This window comes from Wolffia australiana, chromosome 14 (genome assembly GCF_029677425.1).
Source record: "Wolffia australiana isolate 7733 chromosome 14, ASM2967742v1".
NCBI classification, from domain to species: domain Eukaryota; kingdom Viridiplantae; phylum Streptophyta; class Magnoliopsida; order Alismatales; family Araceae; genus Wolffia; species Wolffia australiana.
The window spans coordinates 13034646-13057773 of NC_135848.1; the positions used below are offsets into that span (position 1 = coordinate 13034646).

The window sequence follows — 23128 nt, forward strand, 5'->3', positions numbered from 1 at the left end:
ATTCAGAGTGAGATATGGGAAAAAAGAGAGCAGGGGTGAGAGAAGAAAGGAAAAGAAAGGTAGAGTAAGAGGAAGAGATGAAGAGGTTGAGAGAGATAGAGAGAGATGGGACAAAAAAGAGCGGGGGTGAGAGAAGAGAAGAAGAGAAGGGTAGAGTAAGAGGAAGAAATGAAGAGATTGAGATTGAGCAATGGAGAAGGGAATCGAGATTTCAGAAAGAGAGTGAGAGAGGTAGGGGAAAGGAATCATGAGAAGGAGGAACATAGAGAGAGAATAAAATAAGAGAAATGTAGAGTAAGAAGAAGAGATGAAGACATTGAGATTGAGCAAAGTTACAATAAGGTTATGGACTACTTCACATCAAAGTTAATCGGATTCATTGATGATTGAGATTTAAGAGCCATAGATCTTTTGATTTACTCGAAAATCTGAATATCAGGCCAAGGAATAAACCCCAATCTGGGTTCGAAATGATTGATGCACCGTTGAATGCTGGAATGCCACTGAATGCCAGAATGACAATGAGTCCACTGAATTCCAGAATGCCATTGCCATTGATCTCATTGCCGCCCCCAAATGCCTCGCCGAATTCTGTTCAATTAAAAAAATTCGCACACATTTGCACATTCGCACTGCACAAAGGTCCTGCAAAGTGTGGTGTGGCTCCCGTAGATGGTGTGTGATGTGTGGTAAAACCAATTCAAAATTTGCATCAAACTGCACAATTGCAATGAAACAAATTCGGCCACATGAAAAGCACTTATCTACTAGAAGTTAGACACATGAGCAGCTTCAAAACATTCACCTATGGAGAAAGTCAAGGGTAAAACAAATTTTCCACAACGCACCAAGAACTTGTTCTGATTTAATCATTGATTTGGAGTCAATTTCATCTTTTGCTACTATGAGAAGAGTTTTCAAGGTTTTTATCCATGGCCTAGATCCCATCAATGATGGATCCTATCATGAAATTCTTTAGTCCTCCTAGAAGATCTTGTTGATCTTCTCATCATATAGTCTTAGTAGAAGGGGGAACTTTGATAAGGGGTGAATTCTAGAAGGGCGCTCAAGGCTGGCTAGGATGAGAACCTAAAAATGGTACTCCCCATATTTATATTTCATTAGAATATTTCTTTACAGGCCCTTAAAATTTAGTCTATCCATAAACATCTATAAACCTTGCATGCGTGACCTTCTAGGCCCATTTATCAGTCTAGTTAATAAATGTAATGGCCTAATAACATTTATTCACATAGATTTTCAATTAACTATATTGGTAGAAATAAATTAATTTAGCCCAATTAATAGTATCAATTGTCAGCCCATGGGGTAGACCTCATGCTCTAGAAGAAATTTAGTAAATAAAATCTCTCATTGAATATTTACTGTCATTGGTTACTGTATATGTACAATCCTTTATCCATGGGAGACTCCCCAATGACTTAGGGTATGGTTATTTGTCAAATCCTAATCCGTTATGCCAATTTGTGTCAATGCGTAATTGGGATCATTGGAGAACATCTTCTTCAATAGCTTCACTACCCAGGACATAAATTTAATGGATCTTCTTCCTTGAGTTATTCTTCTCTAATACCTAGGGTCCACAACTCCATCTTGTCCTCTCAATCCTCTTCATGTACTTCTTGGTATACTTGAGTTAAGATTAGTTTGATTCCCATTATTATAGAAGCATACATCATAGTCAAAACATAACCATCCATCCACAAGATGTCTTTGGTGTCTCAAGTTTATGGACCACTTATACAACCACAACATGAATCCACCTCTTTAGCATTTATGTATAACACAATTCAGGGATTCATATATATCAATTCAGTGAACACTTTCCGTAAGGAGTCTCTACTTTCATCCTTAGTGTCTTTACGCTAATGGTTAGAAGATCAACCATAATTATCATATAAGTCGGGCCAGATAGTGTTATTATTTTTTTATGGTTCAATATTCACCTCAAGTATCCATCAAATAAGAATGATTATAATACAATTTCAAAGACTAGTGATCAATGTAGTATGGTGTCATCATAATTCATTTGGCATTGCACATATTGACTGACTTCATTATAATCATCACATGAGAATAATGATAAATAAACATCTATTTCAATGAACTTAAACATGAAATGGAAGTGTTATTGTCTTGATGGGAACATAATATCCATCACAGATGCCACATCCCAAATATCCCAAATATCCCATTGATCTACTTAAAATATCGTCAACCGATAAATGCTGCATCAGTGGGTCAACTTACTAGAATGCTTCTGCTAGCACATATCCATATTGTAGAACACTAACAGAGCCATCTCTATGACCTTTTTGTGACCTTGTCCAAGATTCTATCTGCCCTGCTCCATGCTTTCAGTCTTGTAAACATATCCCAATGCCCAAATATCCTGAAATTAATTCAAATAAATCTTTTATGTTTTAATTTAAGTGAAATATTTATTGATGAAATAAATGCCCTAAAATTATGTAAGATTACTACAAATCTAGATAAATCATAATGCTCAAGGGACATTTAAAAAATGAATTTGATATTTATTTTTATTTAATTATCTTAATTTTCATGAAATTAATAATCACTATGTTGATACATGAATAAAAGAATATATGAAAAAAATTGGTAATATGGATTTTTTTCATTGAATTTAATGCTTTAATGCATCACCAATACAAACTTTATCGTAAATTTTTAAGAATGTTGCATGTTTCTTAATCTCAACACCTGCTATGAACTGTGGCATTATTCCTAACGAGTGGGCTATGATGCATTATCTCGCCCAAATCTTCTATCCCCTTCATGATACAACCGCGCACACCATTTTATCAGAGATCACTATGTCTTCATTACACAACTAATTGATTCTAATTTTTTATAAACATTACAATATTTTCCTTTCCTTCAAAACTAGCCTAAATAATATAGGGATGTGCAAAAATAATGATGCTAGTGTTGAAAATCCAATGCAAATTTTCATCTACCCTCATTTGGTTTTTATTCTTTAAATTAAGTGTATAGTTCAACATATACATCACTCTATTGCTAATTTTTTTCTTACTGAACACATGACATAGTATCCTGATTCTGTCGTTCCCTCTCACTACTCTTGGCAAACAAGTTAACTCACATCTACAACCTACTCCTATTTTAACTAACTCTCACTTTTTTGACGCTAATATGATTTATTTACTGGGACATTTAAATACTTCTTTACGAAAGATAACACTATTCAATGAAGATATCCATTGCATAAAATTTCACATTGATTTTAAACTTTATTGCAACTTTATCCTTGTGTATGCTAAAACATTGACATTATTGGAGGATCTGAACCATCCACTGCCTAAAGACTACTAGAAATAAATTGGTTGGTTAACAACTTAGAATAATAAGAGAACATCAATGCAGGAGCTATAAACTCCATAGGCTTACAAGTGCATTCCAAGAGACCAGACCAGATGAACTTTCCTTGGACCAAAGGCTGGACCTCCAATCTTCAACCTAACAACCAAGGAATGAACTATTTTTTTATTTTTACTAGGGAAGTGATATGGAGAGCAACCGTAGTATCTAAACAAAGGAAGAAACATCCCATTATTAGCCAGAATTTTTTCAATTTTTGGTTGTTATACTTGGACATTGATCATGAATATAATGAAAAATCCAAGTTCAGGACGAGTGAGAAAAAATAAGCAATCAATACAGCTTCCATTAAAATGAAATATTATTTGTGTAATAAATCCTGACTAAAACATTGCGAGGTTATGTGATTTTTATGTTGGTTGCTTTTTCCTGCACAGATTATTGGTTTACCTACTATTAAGTGATTATTTTACCATCCTTCTACCTAAGACTTCATATATCTCTTGGTAAAAAGCTATTTCAATTTTTGTGCCAATTAGGAAAAACCTAAAAAAATTATATTTGCTACATTCCATATGCATTTATGCCTTTAAATACACATATTTACATAAATAGTTCTAAAATTAATTTATTGCCTTAAAATTGGAGGCGAAGACATGAACCTAATGAAATATCATATGAAATTCATGAAATAAAGTTTGAAAAATCCAAATTATAATGATATGATACAATTTTATGCATTGAGGATTAAGCTATGAGATTTTAATAGAAATACTTTATGAATTATACGTTTTGATTTTGACTTATATTTTATCTATTGATATTTAAAACACATGAAGTATGTATCAAATACTTGGGAGATAATAATCAAACATTTACTTAATGTATTACAGTCATTTATTATATATATTTTCATATTAAAATGATTTCAATGAACGACAAAAAAGGACAACTTACAAGAGAAAGCCAATTTTTTATTTTATTAGAAATACCAAATAATTAATAGGAATTACGTTAAATAGTGTACTTCATAATCAAATCTTTAACTGGGGACTTAGTATCCTCAAAACTGATCTGTTTGGATAATTTATAAATGATGTGATTTATGTGTATTATATGTTTTACTATGAGTTGAATGGTCTTAGGGAAATAATAATTTAACATTTTATTGAAAAAGGACATCTTTATTAATTCAATATATAAACATAATTATATATATATATAAAGTTAATAAATTTCAATCAAGTGACTAAAAAAAATCTTGAACTTGTTATGTTACTTCTTTTACCCTAGATAAACATATAATTTATGATAACTGCTTTTATATGATAATATTTTGTTAGTAATTGATATCATTAAAAATGTATAATTAGTTTATCATTTTCTGATAAACTTTGGATACTATACAAATATAATTTTAATCCAAAAAATAGGAAGGGCAACATATTACTTGTACGTAAAGTGGCAAAAAACTTGATAAGTTGATTTAAGTAATGTATGTTAGGGTATAAATTGCTGTAGCCCAAGGTAATCAATCTGGAATTCAATAAATATACTACCTAAACTATTTCATGAAAACTAGGCTGGATATAAGTTAAAATGAAAATAAGAAATGAGAAGTACATTGGCCAATATCCCATGGGGTGGGACACAGCCCCGTCATGTGCCCCATTCAAAGTGACAGCCAGGGCTGCTTGTCGCCCTTTGCTGCCAGCCCTCAAAACTTAGCATTGAGCCGCCGGCGCCAGGCACCGCCAGCCCCGGGTTTTGTGATGAACTCTCCCTCTGGGCAACACACCCTAAAATCCACACAATGCCCTCTCAATTTTCCAACAATATGTTATGAAACACTCAAATTGTTGTCAACCCAAATTTCAGTGAGGCCTAAAATTCTAAATCATGAATTCATAAATTTAGGTTTATCTTATAATAAGGTCACTCTGATCAAGAATTTCTTCTCTATTATTATTATTTTTTTACAGGATTTCCCTACACAGCAAGTACAATTCTTAATGTTACTAAAAACCATGTAAATTTTCCTTCGAAATAACTTCTTACAATTATGGAACTTCGAAAGTTGACTTTTCTCCCACGAAAAATAGATCAAATTGACCACAACTTTGCTTTCTGCATGAACTTGGAAAATTTTTAAGAGTTCTAAAACATTTCTCTCTAATATGTTTTCAACGCAGCTTAAATACGCCCAAATAATTAATTTCTACAGATGAAAAACTTGGCGATGGATTTCATGAAGTCTGTCTCGAAATAAATAAAAAGTATACTTTTATTTTCTTCCAAAATTTCAGTATACTATCTTTGTGAAGTTATAACTTCTTTTTTCAAATCATCATGGAAAGCAACCCAAACCTCTTTCCAAAAATCATCTCAAACTCAACGATGGCTTTCATACTTCCACACACAGTATGATTTTTCCGAAAACATTATTTTTGCCTGTTTACGGTGGCCTCCTTCCTTATGAAACAAAATCCGAGCATAAAAGTATCAAAATATTATCAAGCATTAGGAGTTAAAAATAACTGAAAACAGGTAAAAAAACACGACATAAATCCTCTGAAACTGCTGAAAAATATTGATGGCCACCATTTTGCAGATGCCCTCAAAGAAACAGTTGCACCTTGTTCTTATGGACAATGAACTGTGAAATTTTAAACTCGAGGAAGTTACAGTGGATATTGGAAACAACATCGCATAATAAATATGATCAAAATTCAAACTCTAGAAGGCGCTGGATCTGAGCTCTAAGCCAGGTATGTTTCTAACGCCATGAGAAGTGAAGAAAGAAAAAAAAGAGAGAATGGGATTACCTTTCCTAGTCCTGCCTGGCCCTTGTTTCAGTGCTAGATTTGCTCAAGATGATAACTCCCACCACGATCAGAGCGGCACCGCCAAGCCACTGGGGTCATCATCCACCAAAATATGAGTAAACACGTTTTAACTAACTGGTGAGAGCAGGACAATGACTATTCTTTACAGAGATGTTCGCATTATATACTATCCCCAAGCCGTATCATTGGTATTTTGATCATTTTGGCTTGATTGTAATTACCTTTAAATACTTTTAGCCCATCCCAAAGGAGGGTAGTTAGGAAATAAGTTAATTGAAGGCGGGAAAATCCTCCCAGAAACGATTAAGGCACTAATCCAAGACAGCAACCAGATTAATTCCTTCACTCTCTCTATCTCTCTCCTTAAACCTCCCGAAATCCTTCTACAATAGAGATCGATGTTCAGCTCCCTATCAAATTATGATCATTTTACATGATCAAATCATGATAACAAACTAGGATTAGGAAGAATTACCGACCTTGGGAGAAACGGGTTCCTCAAATATGAGAGAACCGAGAAACCCGGAAGATAGGAAATTAGTGGCAAAGCTTGTAACTGTGGCCTGCAGCGAGGATAGAACACGGAGGCTGCTGATGTAGCAGGCCCACATAACCACGTTCAAGACCAGAACAAGCCCGAATTTCAGAAACTGCAGGAAGAAACAGCAAATATTATCAGAAAACGTGGCTGCATCTAATTGTTATGAACTGAGCAAGATATTTCTACTATGCATCAATTAAAAGTTCGGTTTTTAGTGATACTCGCATACTGTTTATGCTGAATTATGATCTCATTATCTGACACTTGGCCTACAGTATCACATCCAAATCCCATCTACCGCTCTATCTAATCTACACGTGGCCGAAATCAGATAATCTGTCTCAATCGCATCTTTCTCCCACATTATATTCGGTCAACAAATTCTTTTCGGATTCTACATCTCACTTTGGCTTATGAATTTATTGGTGGATTCCACCATGCACTATGATTCTGACACGTGTTGGTTCGGATTGAATCAAACACCGACTGAATAGTCTTCATTTGAAGAGTTTTATAGCTTTGTCGCCTTTTAGCCCTCTTGTTCCTACAACGTGATTCCGCATCACAATCCCAGACTGGAAAACATTCACAATTTTCTCAGTTCTTGTACACGCATCTAAGAACAACAGGATTCCTCCAAAGTCCAAATTCATAGCGAGCATCTTGCAAGCATCCAAAAATAAGGAAAAATTTCAGATTAAAAAGAATAAAATTCGGAGATGATCCACTTCACCTGATTCAAGACGAGCTTGGCGGAGACAGCGGCAAGCGCGGCGTTCAATCCCGCGGCGATCGCCCACAGAAAACCTTTACCCCGATCTTCACCGTCCATCAGGCTCACTTCTACAGTTCCACAATCTCCATCCTCTCCGCCGGCGAGATCGATCGATCAAACCCCAAAATCCTCAATCTCGATCGAGCGAGATCTAAATAAATAAACTTTCAAATTCCAACACCATTCCCGAAAACCTTCATTAAGAAGAGCGATTAGCGCTAATAAAACTCTCTAAGCGAGGTGAGAGGCGCGTACGCTCACCCCGGTGAGCGCAGCGGGGGAGGATACGGTCACCGCTTAATTATTCCCGCTTAATTACGCGGAGACAGGGAAATAATGAAGAGAGAGAAAGAGAGATATGAAGAAGCGAGCAAAGGGAGGATAGAAATTTAGGGGCAGCGAGAGTGGGAAAGTCCACTGTGGATCGAAGGCGGAGGATAGATTTTGGGGGTTGAATTCGTCGGAAATCGCGGTAATCTTCAATTCGGGAAGGTCGCCGGCTGGCGAAACCCTCGATCGATTCCACGGCATTGATTTGCATTCAATCGAGATTTCCTCCCCGAAATCGCCCTAATCTCTGATCCAAGTCGCAGAGATCGAGAATGGAGCCGTGCGAAGAAGCTTGCAACGATCTGATGCAGCGGCTGCAGTCTTCCATGGCGTCGTCGTCCTCTTCCCTGCCGAAGCATGACCAGAAGCCCTCCCGCGTGGCTCAGCCCTCGTCCTGGCAGCAGCAACCCTCCGGCGGACGGCTGGATGTCCTCCACGTCTACCGTTCCGGCCAATCCGGCGGCGGAAAACGCCCGGCGGGGATCCCCCCCACCTCGCCCTTCTCCCAGCCGCCTCCCGCGGCCCCCTCCGCGCGATCTCCTTCTCAGAACTTCTCCCATGGCGGTTTCCACAGCCGATCTCTCTCCCAACCTTCTTCCCACTTCTCCTCGGACTTGCTTCCTCCTCTCAATCCCTTGCCCGGGGAAAACGAACCCTCCCCATCTCTCCCCAGATCGAACCCACCTCGCGGAATCGACAGTCTTCCTCCTCGCAAATCCCATCGCCGCTCCCACAGTGACATCCCCTTCGCTCTCTCCCAACCCGGCTTCTCCTTCCTCTCCCCTTCATCTCAGAGACCCCTCCCGGTGAAGCAAGAAGCGGACTGGGACAGAGATCCCGACAGCAGCGCGGAGGGCACGACGGAGCGCAGATCCGAAGGGGACGGCGGGGATGATCTTTTCAGCGCGTTCATGAATTTGGACGGATTGGATGCTCTCAATTCCTCTGGAACGGAAGAGAAGCGCGAGGAGATGGACAGCAGAGCCAGCAGCGATAACGAGGCCGAGAGCAGCGTCAACGAGGAAGGGGGAAGATCGTCGCAGAAGAAGGCGAAGGCTTCTTCTTCTTCTTCTTCCCCGTTTCAGAAGAACGGATCGAAAGGGGTTAACTCTGGAGATCATGAAATCAATCTTGCTGGTCCGAGGCATTCGAGGAGTATGTCGATGGATAGTTTCATGGAGAAGATGAACTTTGATGATGAATCGCCAAAGCTGCCGCCTTGCCCGGGTACGAGGCAGGGACAGCATTCTCGCACGAATTCCTTGGATGGGTCGGCTTGTAACTTCAGCTTGGAGATCGCTAGTGGGGAATTCAGTGGGGCAGAGCTGAAGAAGATCATGGCGAACGAGAAGCTTGCCGAGATCGCCTTGTCGGATCCTAAGCGGGCCAAGAGGTCTGCTAATTTTGTTTATTTTAGGAATTGTGAGCACAAAGTTGATTTTTTTTTGTTTCAGGATATTGGCCAACCGGCAGTCGGCTGCAAGATCGAAGGAACGCAAGCTTAGATATATATCAGAGCTAGAGCACAAGGTGCAAATTCTGCAGACCGAAGCGACCACTTTGTCTGCGCAGCTCACTATGCTTCAGGTCTTTCATGGGTTACATTTGTTTTTTTTTTATAGTTGTAATATGGGTGAGATTCAATTTGACTGACTCTATTTCTGTTTCATTTGAAAAATAGAGGGACTCAGCTGGTCTTACTAGCCAGAATAACGAGCTTAAATTTCGTCTTCAGGCCATGGAGCAGCAAGCTCGTCTCAGAGACGGTAATAGTAACAGACTTTATTGCCGTGATTAATTCTCTTGTAAAAAATAGCGATTCATTTATAATTATCTTGATTGTACGGTGTATTTGTAATCATCATTTTTCATCGCTTTGCCTGCTTCACATTCATGGGTTTTATTCAGCTTGTTTCCATAGAGACATAAAAGATGTGAATTCCTTGACAATGAATGCGCATGAAGAGCGATAACGTTAACATGAAATGGTTTTGTCTGCTTCATCATCATCATCATCATCATCATCATTAACAACAACAACAGCAGCAACAACAACTCACACACGTTTATCATGCTGTGTAGCTCTCAACGAGGCTTTGACTGCGGAGGTTCAAAGATTGAAGCTCGCAACCCGGGAAATCGGCGATGGAAACGCAGCTGGAAACTTGAACCAGCTCCTCTCCTTGAACAGTCATCTCTTTCACATGAACCAACAGCAACAGTCAACTCAACAGCCCATGTATCAATTGTCTGGTCAGCAGCAGCAGCACCAGCAGCAAGATCAGAAGCAGCAGGATAGCTCGTCCACTGCAGAATGATGAGGGTAGAAGAAAGCCATTGATAAAGATTTATGCTTGGTCTGGAATTTCTAGGTTTAATTTTGGATTGTTTTGATTTTGATTTTTTTGTAATTAGGGGAATGCCTTATGTTAGTTAGACAGGGTTGTGATATCCCCATCCTCCCCCTTACCCTCTCTTTCTCTTTCTCTCCAGAAACATTTCATCCCCGTCCCCCTCCTTGTTAGCTAATTCTATTCATTTTTTTGTATTTCCAAAGTGTTTTTGCACATATACTCCTAAATGCCCTTTGAAAGGTTCAAAACTTCAGACTAGGGTTCAGAGATCGCAATGACTATGGAAAATCTTTATGATGGTGATGATGATGATGATGTTGATGATATCAGGACGAATGACAATGATAAGGGATGATGGATTACACCTGCTCAGTGATCTGTCATTTTGTCAACAGTCCCATCCAGTAGTTAGAATTATTGTTCACGGACACGGATTGAATGATTTTATCGTCCATGGAGGAAGAAATCGTCCTGTCCCGTCAATTGGACATTGGATACGACGTAGGTTCGTCTACTGGTCTCTGCGCGGGATGATTTTCTTACTGCACGGCAAAAAAATCATCCCATCCGGAGCATTGAACTGTGGACAATGAAAAGTGGACACATTCTATTTCATATATGATAACTTTTTTTGGTAAATAAAACTGTTTTGTTGCACATAAATAGTCTGAGGGATAATTTTTTTTCTTACATTGAGTTCTTCTGAGAAAATATAATTTTCCCCCATCCTGTGAAAGCAGACAATTACGAAGAAAGGAAATTTCAGTTTATTTCATTGGACATTATTATTTTTTAACTTGATTGTGCTTGCACTGTCTTCTTCTCCTGAATGATGAATGTCCTGGGAGGGCAGAATGTGAAAAAAAGACAAAGAAAGAGTGATAAATTAAAGACAAGAATATAAAAAAGTAGGTAGATGAAACAATATATTGTAAACGCGAGGGGAAAGATCCATACTGGGAGTGTTGGTCGCTTTGGACCCATATCGGGATGAATAGGTTGACCTGGTTGTCGGAGAGGAGAGCCCACTGCTTAAATATAAAGAGGGAGATTTGGAAGCTAATGAGAAACGAGTGGGGAGATATGACAACTGAGATTGATACACTTGAAGTCATCAAAGGATAAGCAATAGAGATTGGTAACAATATGAGAAGAAAAAGGAGAGAAATGGATGGTGTGAGATTGAGAGGAAAGAGAAGCATATAAAGAGTGAGGTAGAGACAAAACAGAAGCGCATGTACAAATAATGGTTGCATCTGAGATGGCGCCATACTGGGAGTGTTGGTCGCTTTGGACCCATATCGGGATGAATAGGTTGACCTGGTTTTCGGAGAGGAGAGCCCACTGCTTAAATATAAAGAGGGAGATTTGGAAGCTAATGAGAAACGAGTAGGGAGATATGACAACTGAGATTGATACAATTGAAGTCATCAAAGGATAAGAGATTGGTAACGATATGAGAAGAAAAAGGAGAGAAATGGATGGTGTGAGATTGAGAGGAAAGAGAAGCATATAATGAGTGAGGTAGAGACAAAATAACAGCGCATGTACAAATAATGGCTGCATCTGAGCTGGCACCAGGAAATCACGAAGAGAAGATGAGTGATGTGAGAGTGAGAATATGCTAAACTGAGATACATATCAAACCTGAGGTACATAGAAAGAACAAAACTAAAAGGAAAGAAAAGAAGCAATGCAATAGGATAGGTTAAGATGGAGAGATAAAAAGTGAAGGCATGCTTGGCTCTGAAAAATCCAATAGTTATTCTACATGAAACAAGTCATAAAGCAATAGAAAGGCAAGACACAGCCTCAAACAAGTTTGAAGGTGTGTGTCGATCCCACATAATGCCTCCCGAGTGCTCTAGTTGGTTACTCTATTAGATAGAGTAACAATTAGTCCCTGTAGAAAATATAAGAGATTAATGAACTAAATGGGTCATACATAACATACCAGATCATAAAATGTCCTCATCATCATCAAAGTCTAAGGAGCATTGGTCTAGACGATGAAATCATGCTTGCAACATCATCAGCATCTCACATTTCTTTGGGTAAATGCGTGATCTGCGATTATGTGGTGATGCCTTGATCGATGGAGAATAGAGGTTCCACTGGTGCGCTTGTCAGGCTCACAAACATATACTCGAGAGCAACTTTTGACAACTTAGGAAAATATTGTGGCCCAACCTCCTTCCACTATCTAAAGGGGAATCTTCCTCCTCGCCATTGCACGAGAAATTGAGGTACTTCTCCAGCTTCTACCTAGGCATTGGGTGTGGTTGATGATGATGGCTTGTTCACAAAAGTCTGATTGTAGAGGTGATGTATGGTAGTGATCGTTGGTCTTGTGAAAATTCTCCTTTCTCATACTCATTATTGACAACATCTGGGTGTGATGTATAATCTAGAGAGCACATTTTAGTTACATGACGAGTCTGGTACGTCTAATTTCGAAAATGGATCCAAGATAGCTGCCCTAGTAAAGGCATGATTGCATCAAAGCGTGATTGCGTACTACATGAGCTTCGTATGCATTGCATCACACACTGTCTTTAACACAACCCTCTGCTCCTGAATTCTGCACTTCATCTTGAAGGTTGATTGTGAGCGCACAGATTAATGTTGTGGCTTCAATGATAGGTAAGTTTTTTTCTAAGTAAAAAAATTCTGAACTGTCGCATAATGGACATGCATGATACAATCACTGTGACAAATGATGTAGACATTAATTAGTGTATTGATGAACTATAGAGCCAAATTGTTGAGGACTTCCCTTTTGGAGAGAACCTCTTATAACATACCAAGTGTGGAGTTCCAATGTGTTGAACAGTTGGCCTCTATTTTGTGAGAGTTCATTATTTCAAAATTCTAGAGTTCCAATGCATTGGATATCTCTCACCAGAAACAATTGCTCTTAAAGGGGCCAATATATTTTGATATTGATGAATATTTTGTAGCCGTCAACCCAAATCACACCACCATATTTTATTCCAGTTCATTGAATAAAACATTGATTCATTATTATTCAATTGTGATGTTTCTAAAGAAGTCCATGAATATATGAAAGGACCAAGTGAATTACGATTAGATCATAATATGATCACTAGTTTTTAAATATGTATTCTAAATATTTCTGTTCGATGGATAGTTGAGATGAACATCAAACTATCTAGATTGAATATCACTAACTAATCCTACTTATGCGATAAGTATAGCTGATCATGTAGCTATTAGTGTGACAACAATAAGGACATATAATTGGTGCTCTTTGGAGAAAGAGTTCAATGAATTGATAAGAAGAATACCTGAATGGTATTATACCTAAATTTCAATTACGTTGATTCATGGTGTGACTGTATATGTGATCCATTGGCCTGAGACACTAAAGACATATTGTGGATCGCTGACATACATTTCGACTATGACATACGAGTCTCTAACCATGGGATTCAGATAAATCATATCTCGGATGTAATAAGAAGCTCAAGGAGATGATTGAGTGGTCAAGACATGATCATTCGCTCTCAATATAAGAGGAGATTGACTCAATGAAGATGATACTGCAAATACCTGGCCAGGGTAGTGAGGATATTGGAGAAGGCATTTTCCAATGATCCTCATTATGCATTAGTACAAATCGAACGAAGAATTAGGGTTTGACGATGAACCATACCCCAAGTCAATGGAGAGCCTCATGTGGATGAAGGATTTAACCTATACGATAAATGTTGATGGTAAAGGTTGCATGAGAGAGTTTGAACACTATTTAGTAACTTCTAGAGCACGAGGTGTTGCTTGGCACCCCATGGATTGGAAACTTAACCTATCGATGAGGTTAAATTGATCCTTACTTAATTAACATATATTTTAATATATTTAATTAATAATGCTTACTAATAGGTGTTATTGGGTCACTAAGTTTATTAACTAGAATGATACATGGGCCTAGAGAGTCACATGCAGACGATCACATGGGCATTGGTGAATATATTTTACTTCATGAGTTTTTGAGGAAAAATCTTAAGTAGAATATAAATATGGGAAGGGCCACCTATTTTAGGCACACATATATAGGTGCCCCCCCTTCCTCCATGCTTTGTACTTCTCAGCTCAACCAAGGAGATAGTTTTCATGGAGAGAATATCTTCAAGATCTTCAAGAAGAATTGGAGAAGTGGAGATTCGATATTACATAGGCTGGCACGTGAGCAAATTCAGAAAAATCTCAAAATGAGTGAGTCAAGGGTGGAACAAGTTCCCCATAAGGTACATACGATGTATCTATTTCATGAATTGATTCTAAATAGATTAAAACTTTTCGCATAGAAAAATATGTTTTATATCATTGAATCATGTCACCAGAACCAAAAAGATATCATATGCGTAGGACACTGCTCCCTATTTCCTCCAGATTATGAAGAATCTCTAGTTTGACCTAGAAGATGACGTTGAGTATGTAGACAATGCAAGCTACGTCATTCCATAGTAAACTGCGGATTGAGAATTTTCAATGAATCCCCAATTCTTGCTAACCTTGATTTGCTATTGAATGCATTGTCCATTGTAATGGTGCAGATCTTTTACCCAATACCATACTCACAGACAACTTCCATGACGATCCTAGCTAGGTTTATGCCTCTATGAGATCCTCTGATTTGTCAGAGGCCAAGAAGCATCTGGCAAAGCTTCCATTTGGTGTCAACCTAGAGAAGTGTGATGCTTAACAAGGTATTGTTGTTTTGCGATGTCCATGCATCTACAATGAGAGAGACATTGTGGATGTAAACAAACATGGCCACGAGTTTTCTTGTAGTTCTCTATATATTCTTCATGTTGTTAATTTCAGTTTTCTTGTAGTTTTCTAGTAGTTGGACCCAGGACACCACTTGTCTCCTATAGAACCACAATTGCCGAAAGGACTTCTTCTTGACCAATGTCCATGGTAGATCATTATTGTAGATAAATCTAAGGTTCAAACACCCCTGACTTCATCATGGAGTTTATGGTGGGCTTTCTCAAAATGTCTCCCTAACTCGTTTGTGCTCTTATCTATATTCCACTTAATGACAACCTAGTGAGTCAGATTTTGCGCTTCACAAAATACACAACGATACTCATTTGGGCAAATCTCAATGAACTTAACCAAATTTTTCGACATGAAGATTCATAGTCCACATGGTGGAATGGTCATCTTTATCTTGGGTGTTCTTCTGTCGTGTGGCCTCATAGATTACGTGTGACCTGTGGCCCACACCTCCTATCACTAGTTGTCAGCCTTGTGGGTCGGGATGAGTTGTTGTCCTCAACTTCTATCCCTAGACAATTGTGTTATATCTTGGGTGTAGTCATTGTCTTCAAATTTTGTGCAGCACCTGATGTGGACTCCGTTAGTCTACTATGTTATGATGAAAGAGAAGACATTGACAAATTCAGAATTAAGAAGTTTCTACATTCAGACATTGAAAATAATAAAATTGTATCCCTCTACTAACCATTTCAGATATGATGTTTAGTGGGCCTTCTAGTCGATTGGGAGTGGAGAGAGAGAGAGTGAGAGAGTGAGAGAGTGAGAGAGAGAGAGGGGTGGGGAGAGGGAGAGAGGGAGAGGGAAAGAGGGAGGGGGAGAGAGAGAGGAGAGGGAGGGGAAGAGAAAGAGAGAGGGAGAGGGAGAGAGGGAGGAGGGAGGGGAGAGAGAGAGAGAGGGAGAGAGAGGGAGAGAGGAGAGGAAAGGGGAGAGAGAGAGAGGAGAGAGGAGAGAGAGAGAGAGGGAGAGAGAGGGAGAGAGGAGAGAGAGAGAGGAGAGAGGAGAGAGGAGAGAGGGAGAGAGAGAGAGGAGAGAGAGGGAGAGAGAAAGGGAGAGGGAGAGAGAGAGGAAGAGGGAGAGAGAGGGAGAGAGGGAGAGAGGGGGAGAGGGGGAGAGAGGCCGAGAGAGAGAGATAGAGAAAGAGTGGGAGAGAGGGAGAGAGGGAGAGAGAGAGAAAGGAGAGAGAGCGAGAGGCCGAGAGAGAGAGAGAGAGAGAGAGAGAGAGAGAGAGAGAGAGAGAGAGAGAGAGAGAGAGAGAGAGAGAGAGAGAGAGAGAGAGACAGAGAGACAGAGAGAGAGAGAGAGAGAGAGAGAGAGAGAGAGAGAGAGAGAGAGAGAGAGAGAGAGAGAGAGAGAGAGAGAGAGAGAGAGAGAGAGAGAGAGAGAGAGAGAGAGAGAGAGAGAGAGAGAGAGAGAGAGAGAGAGAGAGAGAGAGAGAGAGAGAGAGAGAGAGAGAGAGAGAGAGAGAGAGAGAGAGAGAGAGAGAGAGAGAGAGAGAGAGAGAGAGTGAGTAGAGAGATGGAGACAAAGAATCATCTGAGAATTATGAAGGGCCGCTAACGAACAGAGTCACTACGCAGTAGGGGAGACGATGTCTGCCTGCAAGCACCAGAGATGGAGAATCACGATGGGGTCAGGGAGAAGAGGGAATTACTTGAGAGGGAGGGAGAGAACTCACTTTGTGATTTCCTGCCCCTACCTCCATCGAGATGGGGCATAAATAGGCCTCAACATGTGCTGGGCCTGCTTGTCTGAATTGGGATGATCTCTGACCTTCTTTAGTTCATAAACCCACTGACAGATCAATCCCCTTCAGTTATCTGTCATTTTATCAACCATTCCATTCATTAACTGAAGTGACTCCCTTTGTAATGTTTGCCTATCTGATACCCATCTGGTATCTGACATCTAGATGAGATTGAGATGGTTTCAGATACCAAATATCAGATAATAGATATTGAATATCCATCCAATGTCTAGGATCTGCATCTGCAATGTCCTGACCGGTACAATATCCGGTCTCGGATGTATATTCACCATCTGTACAATATCTGATATCGGGTATCTGAACCCATCTCAGTTTCATCTGGCTATTGGATATCAATTGTCCCATATCAGTTATCAGACATCCATCCAACAGGAACACCGTAGAGGGAGTCACTTCAGTCTAGGGTACGGCACGTCTGGGACGTGGTGCCCTGGACGTGACGGGGCGGATGATGACCTGTGAAGGACAGTGATGTGACGAAAGTTTCTTCACGTCACCGTCCCATCACACATCCTAGGATTTCGGAAAAATCCGTCACGTTCGCGTAATCGTCATGGTTTGCAGCGTCCCCGTCACCGGACGGCATCACCGTCACGTGGGAGGGAAAAAACAACCATGCGGAGGAGAGAGAATTGGAGGGCATATCTCCAATTATCTTTGGACGGCATCCTCTTGCTCGCACAGATTAATGCAGGGAATTTTCTGCAAAATGCCAAGAAATCGAGTTAACGACACCACGTGGCGAAATCTTGGCCGTCAAAAAGCTTAAATCGAACGATTTTTAAGCTTTTTTGTTCATTTTTAAAAATCCGCGACGACCGTCATCTGTAACGGCCGTCCTTTCGTGTCACTCGTCCGAGGCCCTCCGACATCGTCACGTCACCGTCATGCCCAGTTCGTCATCCGTCACCCATCACCGTCACGGGCCCCTAATTTTGTCACCGTCACCGTCGCGTCATCCGTCATGTTGCCGTCACCATGCATTCCCTACTTCAGTCATTCCGTCATAAATTCCGATGACTGAACGGGACTGATGACGGATGATGAAATGGGTGTCATCCGTCAACCTGAGACCTAGCGCAACATAACCCGTCCCGTCCCGGCCCCGGCGCAGTATCGGATACCGTTATCGGGATTGACTCTTAACGGGCCGGGTCGGTGCCCGAGATCCCAATTATTCCAATTCCTGGAAGATCCGAAATAGAGTTTAAAACCCTGAAACTTGAACTGAGATTTACGGATTTGTTGTGCAGGGCAGCCTTCAGCTCGGGTTCGAATGGAGACGCAGGTCGTCGTTCTTCCTGGTCAAGAAGGAGATGGCGTCGCCCCGAAATCCATGCCGGAAGATCTGGTAGCCCGCGCCATAGCTCCAGTGAAGGCCGATTATCTTCGTCCATCTCGATCGAAGTCAATCTCAGATGCTGCGGACCAGAATGGAGGGAATACGGTGCCGCTCGTCGTTTCGGAGAAGAAATCGAAGCGGCAATTGAAGAGGGAGCGAAATCAGGTGAGTTGTGATGTTTTTGAGTGATTTTTTCAGATTTTTTTTGGTTTGATTTCGATCTTTTAGGAGCGCAATTCTGCCAAGAGTCTCTGTTCCGCGGTGGCCAAGTCTGGAGATCCCGGAGCGTGCCGATTCGGTGAAAATTGCCGCTTCAGCCATGACTTGGAAGGATTTCTGCAGCAGGTTCCTGAATTTTTGTTGAGATGATTCTGATTGGTCACTCTATTTTTTCTAATTTATGATTGACGGAAGTTCGATTATTTTCTTGATGAATGCAGAAACCAGAGGATCTCCCTGGGATTTGTCCTTTTATGGCTTGCGGGAGGCCGTGTCCATACGGAGTTGCTTGTAGGTTACACAGATCCCACAGGGAATTTATTCTGTCGGTGACATCGAACGAACTCCCCAAAATCCATGACGACGAGCTCAACATCTTGAGTAAGGACTTGCAAAAGCTTCTGTGGAAGAACAAAGTAAAATATCCAAAGGCGGATGCGCAACTCAAGCTCCTAGGACTTTCGGTATGCGATCTGATCTTCCTCGTAAATCCTCAACATTCCATTTGGAATTCTGCTGTAACTTCAACTCGATAATTTTTCGCTAATTCTCAGGGAGGAAAGAACCCGAAATACAAGATTGGAAACGAGCTAGAGGATAATCCTTCTTCTGTCGATGAATCAAACGATTTCGGAGATGATCTTAAGGACATTTTGGGGGATGACGAATGTCTCCCGGACATTAACAATAAGGAAGATGAATCCGCCATTGACGATTCCAGGCCTCCAAAGAAGACTAAGAATCCTGTTGATGATACAGTTTGCTCGAGTGAAGTGGAAATCGGTGAGACTGTTTTCACTCCTCAATGATTCGAACAATCTCTTTAGTTGCTAGTTTTTAATTTTTTCCCCTGATCTAATGCAGAACTCGATGAAACTCTCATTAATCATTGTCCCGCCACAAGAATCGAGGTGATTACGGAACTAAACGGACGAGAAAAGAAACTTATCGACTTCAGAGGAAAGCTGTACCTCGCGCCTTTGACCACCGTGGGAAATCTCCCTTTCAGAAGGGTCTGTAAAGGACTCGGTGCTGACATAACTTGCGGAGAAATGGCTATGTGTACAAACCTCTTACAGGTCGATACTCAATCTTTTACTACTATCATCACCACACATGATACCACTTCTCCCAAATAAATCTTAAAAACCTTTTGCTTGTAGGGATGAATATTGATATATTTTTGGTGTGCAGTAATCCGTAAACCTTGTAGATTTAAGCTTAAGGATATAATCATTTTTTTGAAAGACTTAATCATATAATCATACTAGTTTATAATAGATTCACTGTGGGGAACAATAGTTATGTCATGTGTTCTTGTAGTCTGAGAAGATAATTTGCTCTTTTACTTCCCACATGAAATCAGGGCCAGGCATCAGAGTGGGCTCTGCTTAGACGGCACCAATCAGAGGACATATTTGGGGTTCAGATATGCGGATCGTACCCTGACACCGTGGCACGGACGGCCGAGATCATCCAGCAAGAATGCGCCGTCGATTTCATCGACATCAACATGGGCTGCCCGATCGACATCGTTGTCAACAAGGGCGCCGGCTCGGCCCTCCTCAACAAGCCCATGAGGATGAAGAGCATCGTCAAGGCCGCCTGCGGCGCAACCTCCCTCCCGTTGACCCTAAAGGTCAAAAGTCAACTCTCCATCTCAGAAGTCAACGCATCTCTAAAGGGTATTCCTTGACCAGGTCCGGACTGCATTTTTTGAAGGGAGAAACCGGATAGACTCCCTGATTGCCGAGATCGGCAAGTGGGGCCCACGTGCGTTGACCATCCACGGCCGATCCCGGCAGCAGCGCTACAGCAAGCTCGCCGATTGGGATTACATCAACCGGTGTTCAGCTAAGGCGCCTAGCGAGCTTCAGGTCATAGGAAATGGCGACATTTTCTCCTATGTTGACTGGAACGCGCGCAAGTCCGAGTGCCCCCAGCTCTCCAGCTGCATGATAGCCCGGGGCGCCCTCATCAAGGTTAAAACTTTACACTTATTTCTCAATTAACTATCATGTTATCTGAATGAATTTTCACCCCGGTGTGGGGCAGCCATGGATTTTCACCGAGATCAAGGAGCAGCGCCACTGGGACATCAGCTCTGGCGAGAGGTTATCCATACTCAAGGACTACGTCAACTTCGGCCTCCAACACTGGGGCTCCGACGACAAAGGTCTCGTCTTTCCCCCCTCCAACTTCCCTTTGATCTTTGAAGATTTTAAGCACTGTCCTGCAAGCAGGTGTGGAAACGACGAGGCACTTCCTTCTAGAATGGCTGAGCTACACGCACAGGTACATACCCGTGGGGCTTCTGGAAGTGATCCCGCAGAGGCTCAACTGGCGCGCCCCGGGTTACTTTGGCAGAGACGATCTCGAGACTCTAATGGCTTCCGACTCCGCTGCCGACTGGGTATTCTTCTTCTTCATCATCTTCTTCTTCTTGGCTGACCGCCATGAAATCTCCCTGCAGATTCGCATCTCAGAGATGCTACTGGGGAAAGTCCCGGCAGGATTCTCCTTTGCGCCGAAGCACAAGTCCAATGCCTACGACAAGGCCGAGAACGGCTAGAGCGGTGTAGGGAACGGCGCGTCCGGGACATGACGCTCTGGACGTGACCAGACGGATGATGATCCGTGACAGACGGTGACACGACGAAAGTTTCGTCGTGTCATTGTCCCGTCACACGCTTTAGGGTTTCGGAAAAATCCGTCACATTCGCGTCACCATCATAGTTTGCGGCATCCCGGTCATGTCCCCATCACTGGACGGCGTCACCCTCACGTGTGACGGGAAAAACAACAATGCAGAGGAGAGAGAATTAGAGGGGCATATCTCCAATATCCTTGGGCTTCATCCTTTTGCGGGCGCAAATTAATGCGGGGACTTTTCCTCAAAATGCCAAGACATCTAATTAGCAACACCACATGGCGAAATCTCGGCCGTCGAAAAGCTTAAGTCTAATGATTTTTAAGTTTTTTTGGTCATTTTTAAAAATCCGTCAAGGCTGTCAACCGCGATGGACGTCTCGTCACTTAACTCGTCCAAGGCGGATCATCTGTGACTGTCACATGCCCCTAATTTCATCACCGTCACTGTCACATCATCTGCCACATTGCCGACGGCTGCCATTTACTGGAAAGGTGTGTTCTAAGCAAAAAACTCCTCAGACCAATTGAAAGATGAGAGATGGACAGAGATGAAGAGAGGAGAAACTCAAGGCTGCTGATGGGGGTCCATGTAGCCAGCGTCGACGAGGACCTTCTCCCTCTTGGCGAGCTCGATGTCGGCGTCGACCATCATCTTGACAAGCTGCAGGAAGCTCACCTTGGGGCGCCAGTCGAGGACCCGTCTGGCCTTGGAGGAGTCCCCCCGGAGATTGTCCACCTCAGCAGGGCGGAAGTAGCGCTTGTCGATCTCCACGTGGCACTTCCAGTCCAGCTCAGCATACCCGAAGGCGGCCTCCAGGAACTCCTCGACGGTGTGGGAGTCCTCCGTGGCGACCACGTAGTCGTCGGGCTTGTCCTGCTGGAGCATGAGCCACATGGCCTCCACGTAGTCCCCGGCGAAGCCCCAGTCGCGGGCCGCGGTGAGGTTGCCCAGGAAGAGCTTGCTCTGCAGGCCCACCTTGATCCGGCCCACGGCCCGGGTTATCTTCCTCGTCACGAAGTTCTCCCCCCGACGGGGGGACTCGTGGTTGAACAGGATCCCGTTACAGGCGAACAGCCCGTACGCCTCCCGGTAGTTGACCGTGTACCAGTGCGCCGCCACCTTCGCCGCCGCGTACGGCGACCGCGGGTGGAACGCCGCCGTCTCCGACTGCGGCGGCGGCGTTGACCCGAACATCTCCGACGACCCCGCCTGGTAGTACCGCACGGATCTCCCCGGATGCGACGCGAGATGCGATCGGACGGCCTCCAGCAGCCGCAGCGCCCCCGTGGCGACCACGTCCGCCGTGTAGTCCGGCACCTCGAAGGAGACCGCCACGTGGGACTGCGCCGCCAGGTTGTAGATCTCGTCCGGGAGGAGCACGTCGATCCAACGGCGGAGCGAGGAGGCGTCGGTGAGGTCCGCGTAGTGCAGCTTCATCCTCGCCTTGGCCGAGTTGTGGGGATCCACGTAGAGGTGGTCGAGGCGCTGCGTGTTGAAGTTGGAGGACCGTCGGATCAGGCCGTGGACCTCGTAGCCCTTGCTCAGGAGGAATTCCGTCAGGTACGATCCGTCCTGCCCCGTGATGCCTGTGATCAGCGCGATCCGCCGCGCCGGGATCGCCGTCCGGTCCGATCCGGGCCGGATCTCGCCGTTCGATTCGGATCCTGCGGCCGCGAGGTGGCCGTCGCCGTCGCCGTCGCCGCCGCTCTCCTCCGCCGGCCGGTCGCTGTCGGAAGACGCCATTGCCGCGGAGCTCGGGGAAACCCTCCTTCGAAGACGGAGATCGAGGAATGCTCGCTTCTTCCCCTCTTTCTTGTTTATATAGAGGGCGAATGCCCGTCCGATGGACGGTGATGGCGTTCGCACGTGGGAAAACAGTGGCACGTGCGAAGAGGACGAGTGTTAATCCTCTTAGTGATGGATGGATCAGATGGTTGAAACTTGTTTTGGTCCTTGACCTGGTTACTGTTGGGGCTTGGTACACCTCAACTTCATTGACCTTAGTATTGATCATCGCGTCAACTTCATTAAACTTTGGCTGGCAGAGTGTTGATTTTTATATGATGCTAAGGGTATTGCTGTGGATGAATGACGATATTTGTCGACGCCA

At 42.7% G+C, this 23128-nt stretch overlaps 4 protein-coding genes across 5 annotated transcripts; 2 read left to right on the forward strand and 2 right to left on the reverse strand.

Annotated features, from left to right (window-relative positions):
* Nucleotides 1-4974: 4974 nt before the first annotated feature.
* On the reverse strand, nt 4975-7690 carry LOC144711814 (cell growth defect protein). 2 transcript variants are annotated; one of them, XM_078585893.1, is made up of 4 exons: nt 7505-7688; nt 6710-6880; nt 6210-6298; nt 4975-5183 (listed from the first exon to the last, which is right to left on the reverse strand). In XM_078585893.1, the coding sequence occupies exons 1-3, from the start codon at nt 7601-7603 to the stop codon at nt 6215-6217; spliced, it is 354 nt and encodes a 117-aa protein (XP_078442019.1). In that variant the 5' UTR covers nt 7604-7688; the 3' UTR covers nt 4975-5183; nt 6210-6214. The 2 variants fall into 2 exon arrangements, with proteins under 2 accessions (XP_078442019.1, XP_078442021.1); XM_078585895.1 differs by lacking the exon at nt 4975-5183 and adding an exon at nt 5874-6040 and having other exon boundaries at nt 7505-7690.
* A 194-nt stretch (nt 7691-7884) lies between these two features.
* On the forward strand, nt 7885-10443 carry LOC144711813 (Basic-leucine zipper (bZIP) transcription factor family protein). The gene is made up of 4 exons (XM_078585892.1): nt 7885-9269; nt 9331-9463; nt 9558-9642; nt 9959-10443. The coding sequence occupies exons 1-4, from the start codon at nt 8149-8151 to the stop codon at nt 10192-10194; spliced, it is 1575 nt and encodes a 524-aa protein (XP_078442018.1). The 5' UTR covers nt 7885-8148; the 3' UTR covers nt 10195-10443.
* A 7588-nt stretch (nt 10444-18031) lies between these two features.
* LOC144711658 (FMN-linked oxidoreductases superfamily protein) lies at nt 18032-21292 on the forward strand. The gene is made up of 9 exons (XM_078585657.1): nt 18032-18311; nt 18375-18491; nt 18587-18829; nt 18920-19148; nt 19230-19444; nt 19732-20004; nt 20066-20347; nt 20421-20541; nt 20609-21292. The coding sequence occupies exons 1-9, from the start codon at nt 18081-18083 to the stop codon at nt 20935-20937; spliced, it is 2040 nt and encodes a 679-aa protein (XP_078441783.1). The 5' UTR covers nt 18032-18080; the 3' UTR covers nt 20938-21292.
* Nucleotides 21293-21514: 222 nt separating this feature from the next.
* On the reverse strand, nt 21515-22796 carry LOC144711659 (GDP-mannose 4,6 dehydratase 1-like). Its single transcript, XM_078585658.1, has one exon. The coding sequence runs from the start codon at nt 22759-22761 to the stop codon at nt 21583-21585; it is 1179 nt and encodes a 392-aa protein (XP_078441784.1). The 5' UTR covers nt 22762-22796; the 3' UTR covers nt 21515-21582.
* Between the last annotated feature and the right edge of the window lie 332 nt (nt 22797-23128).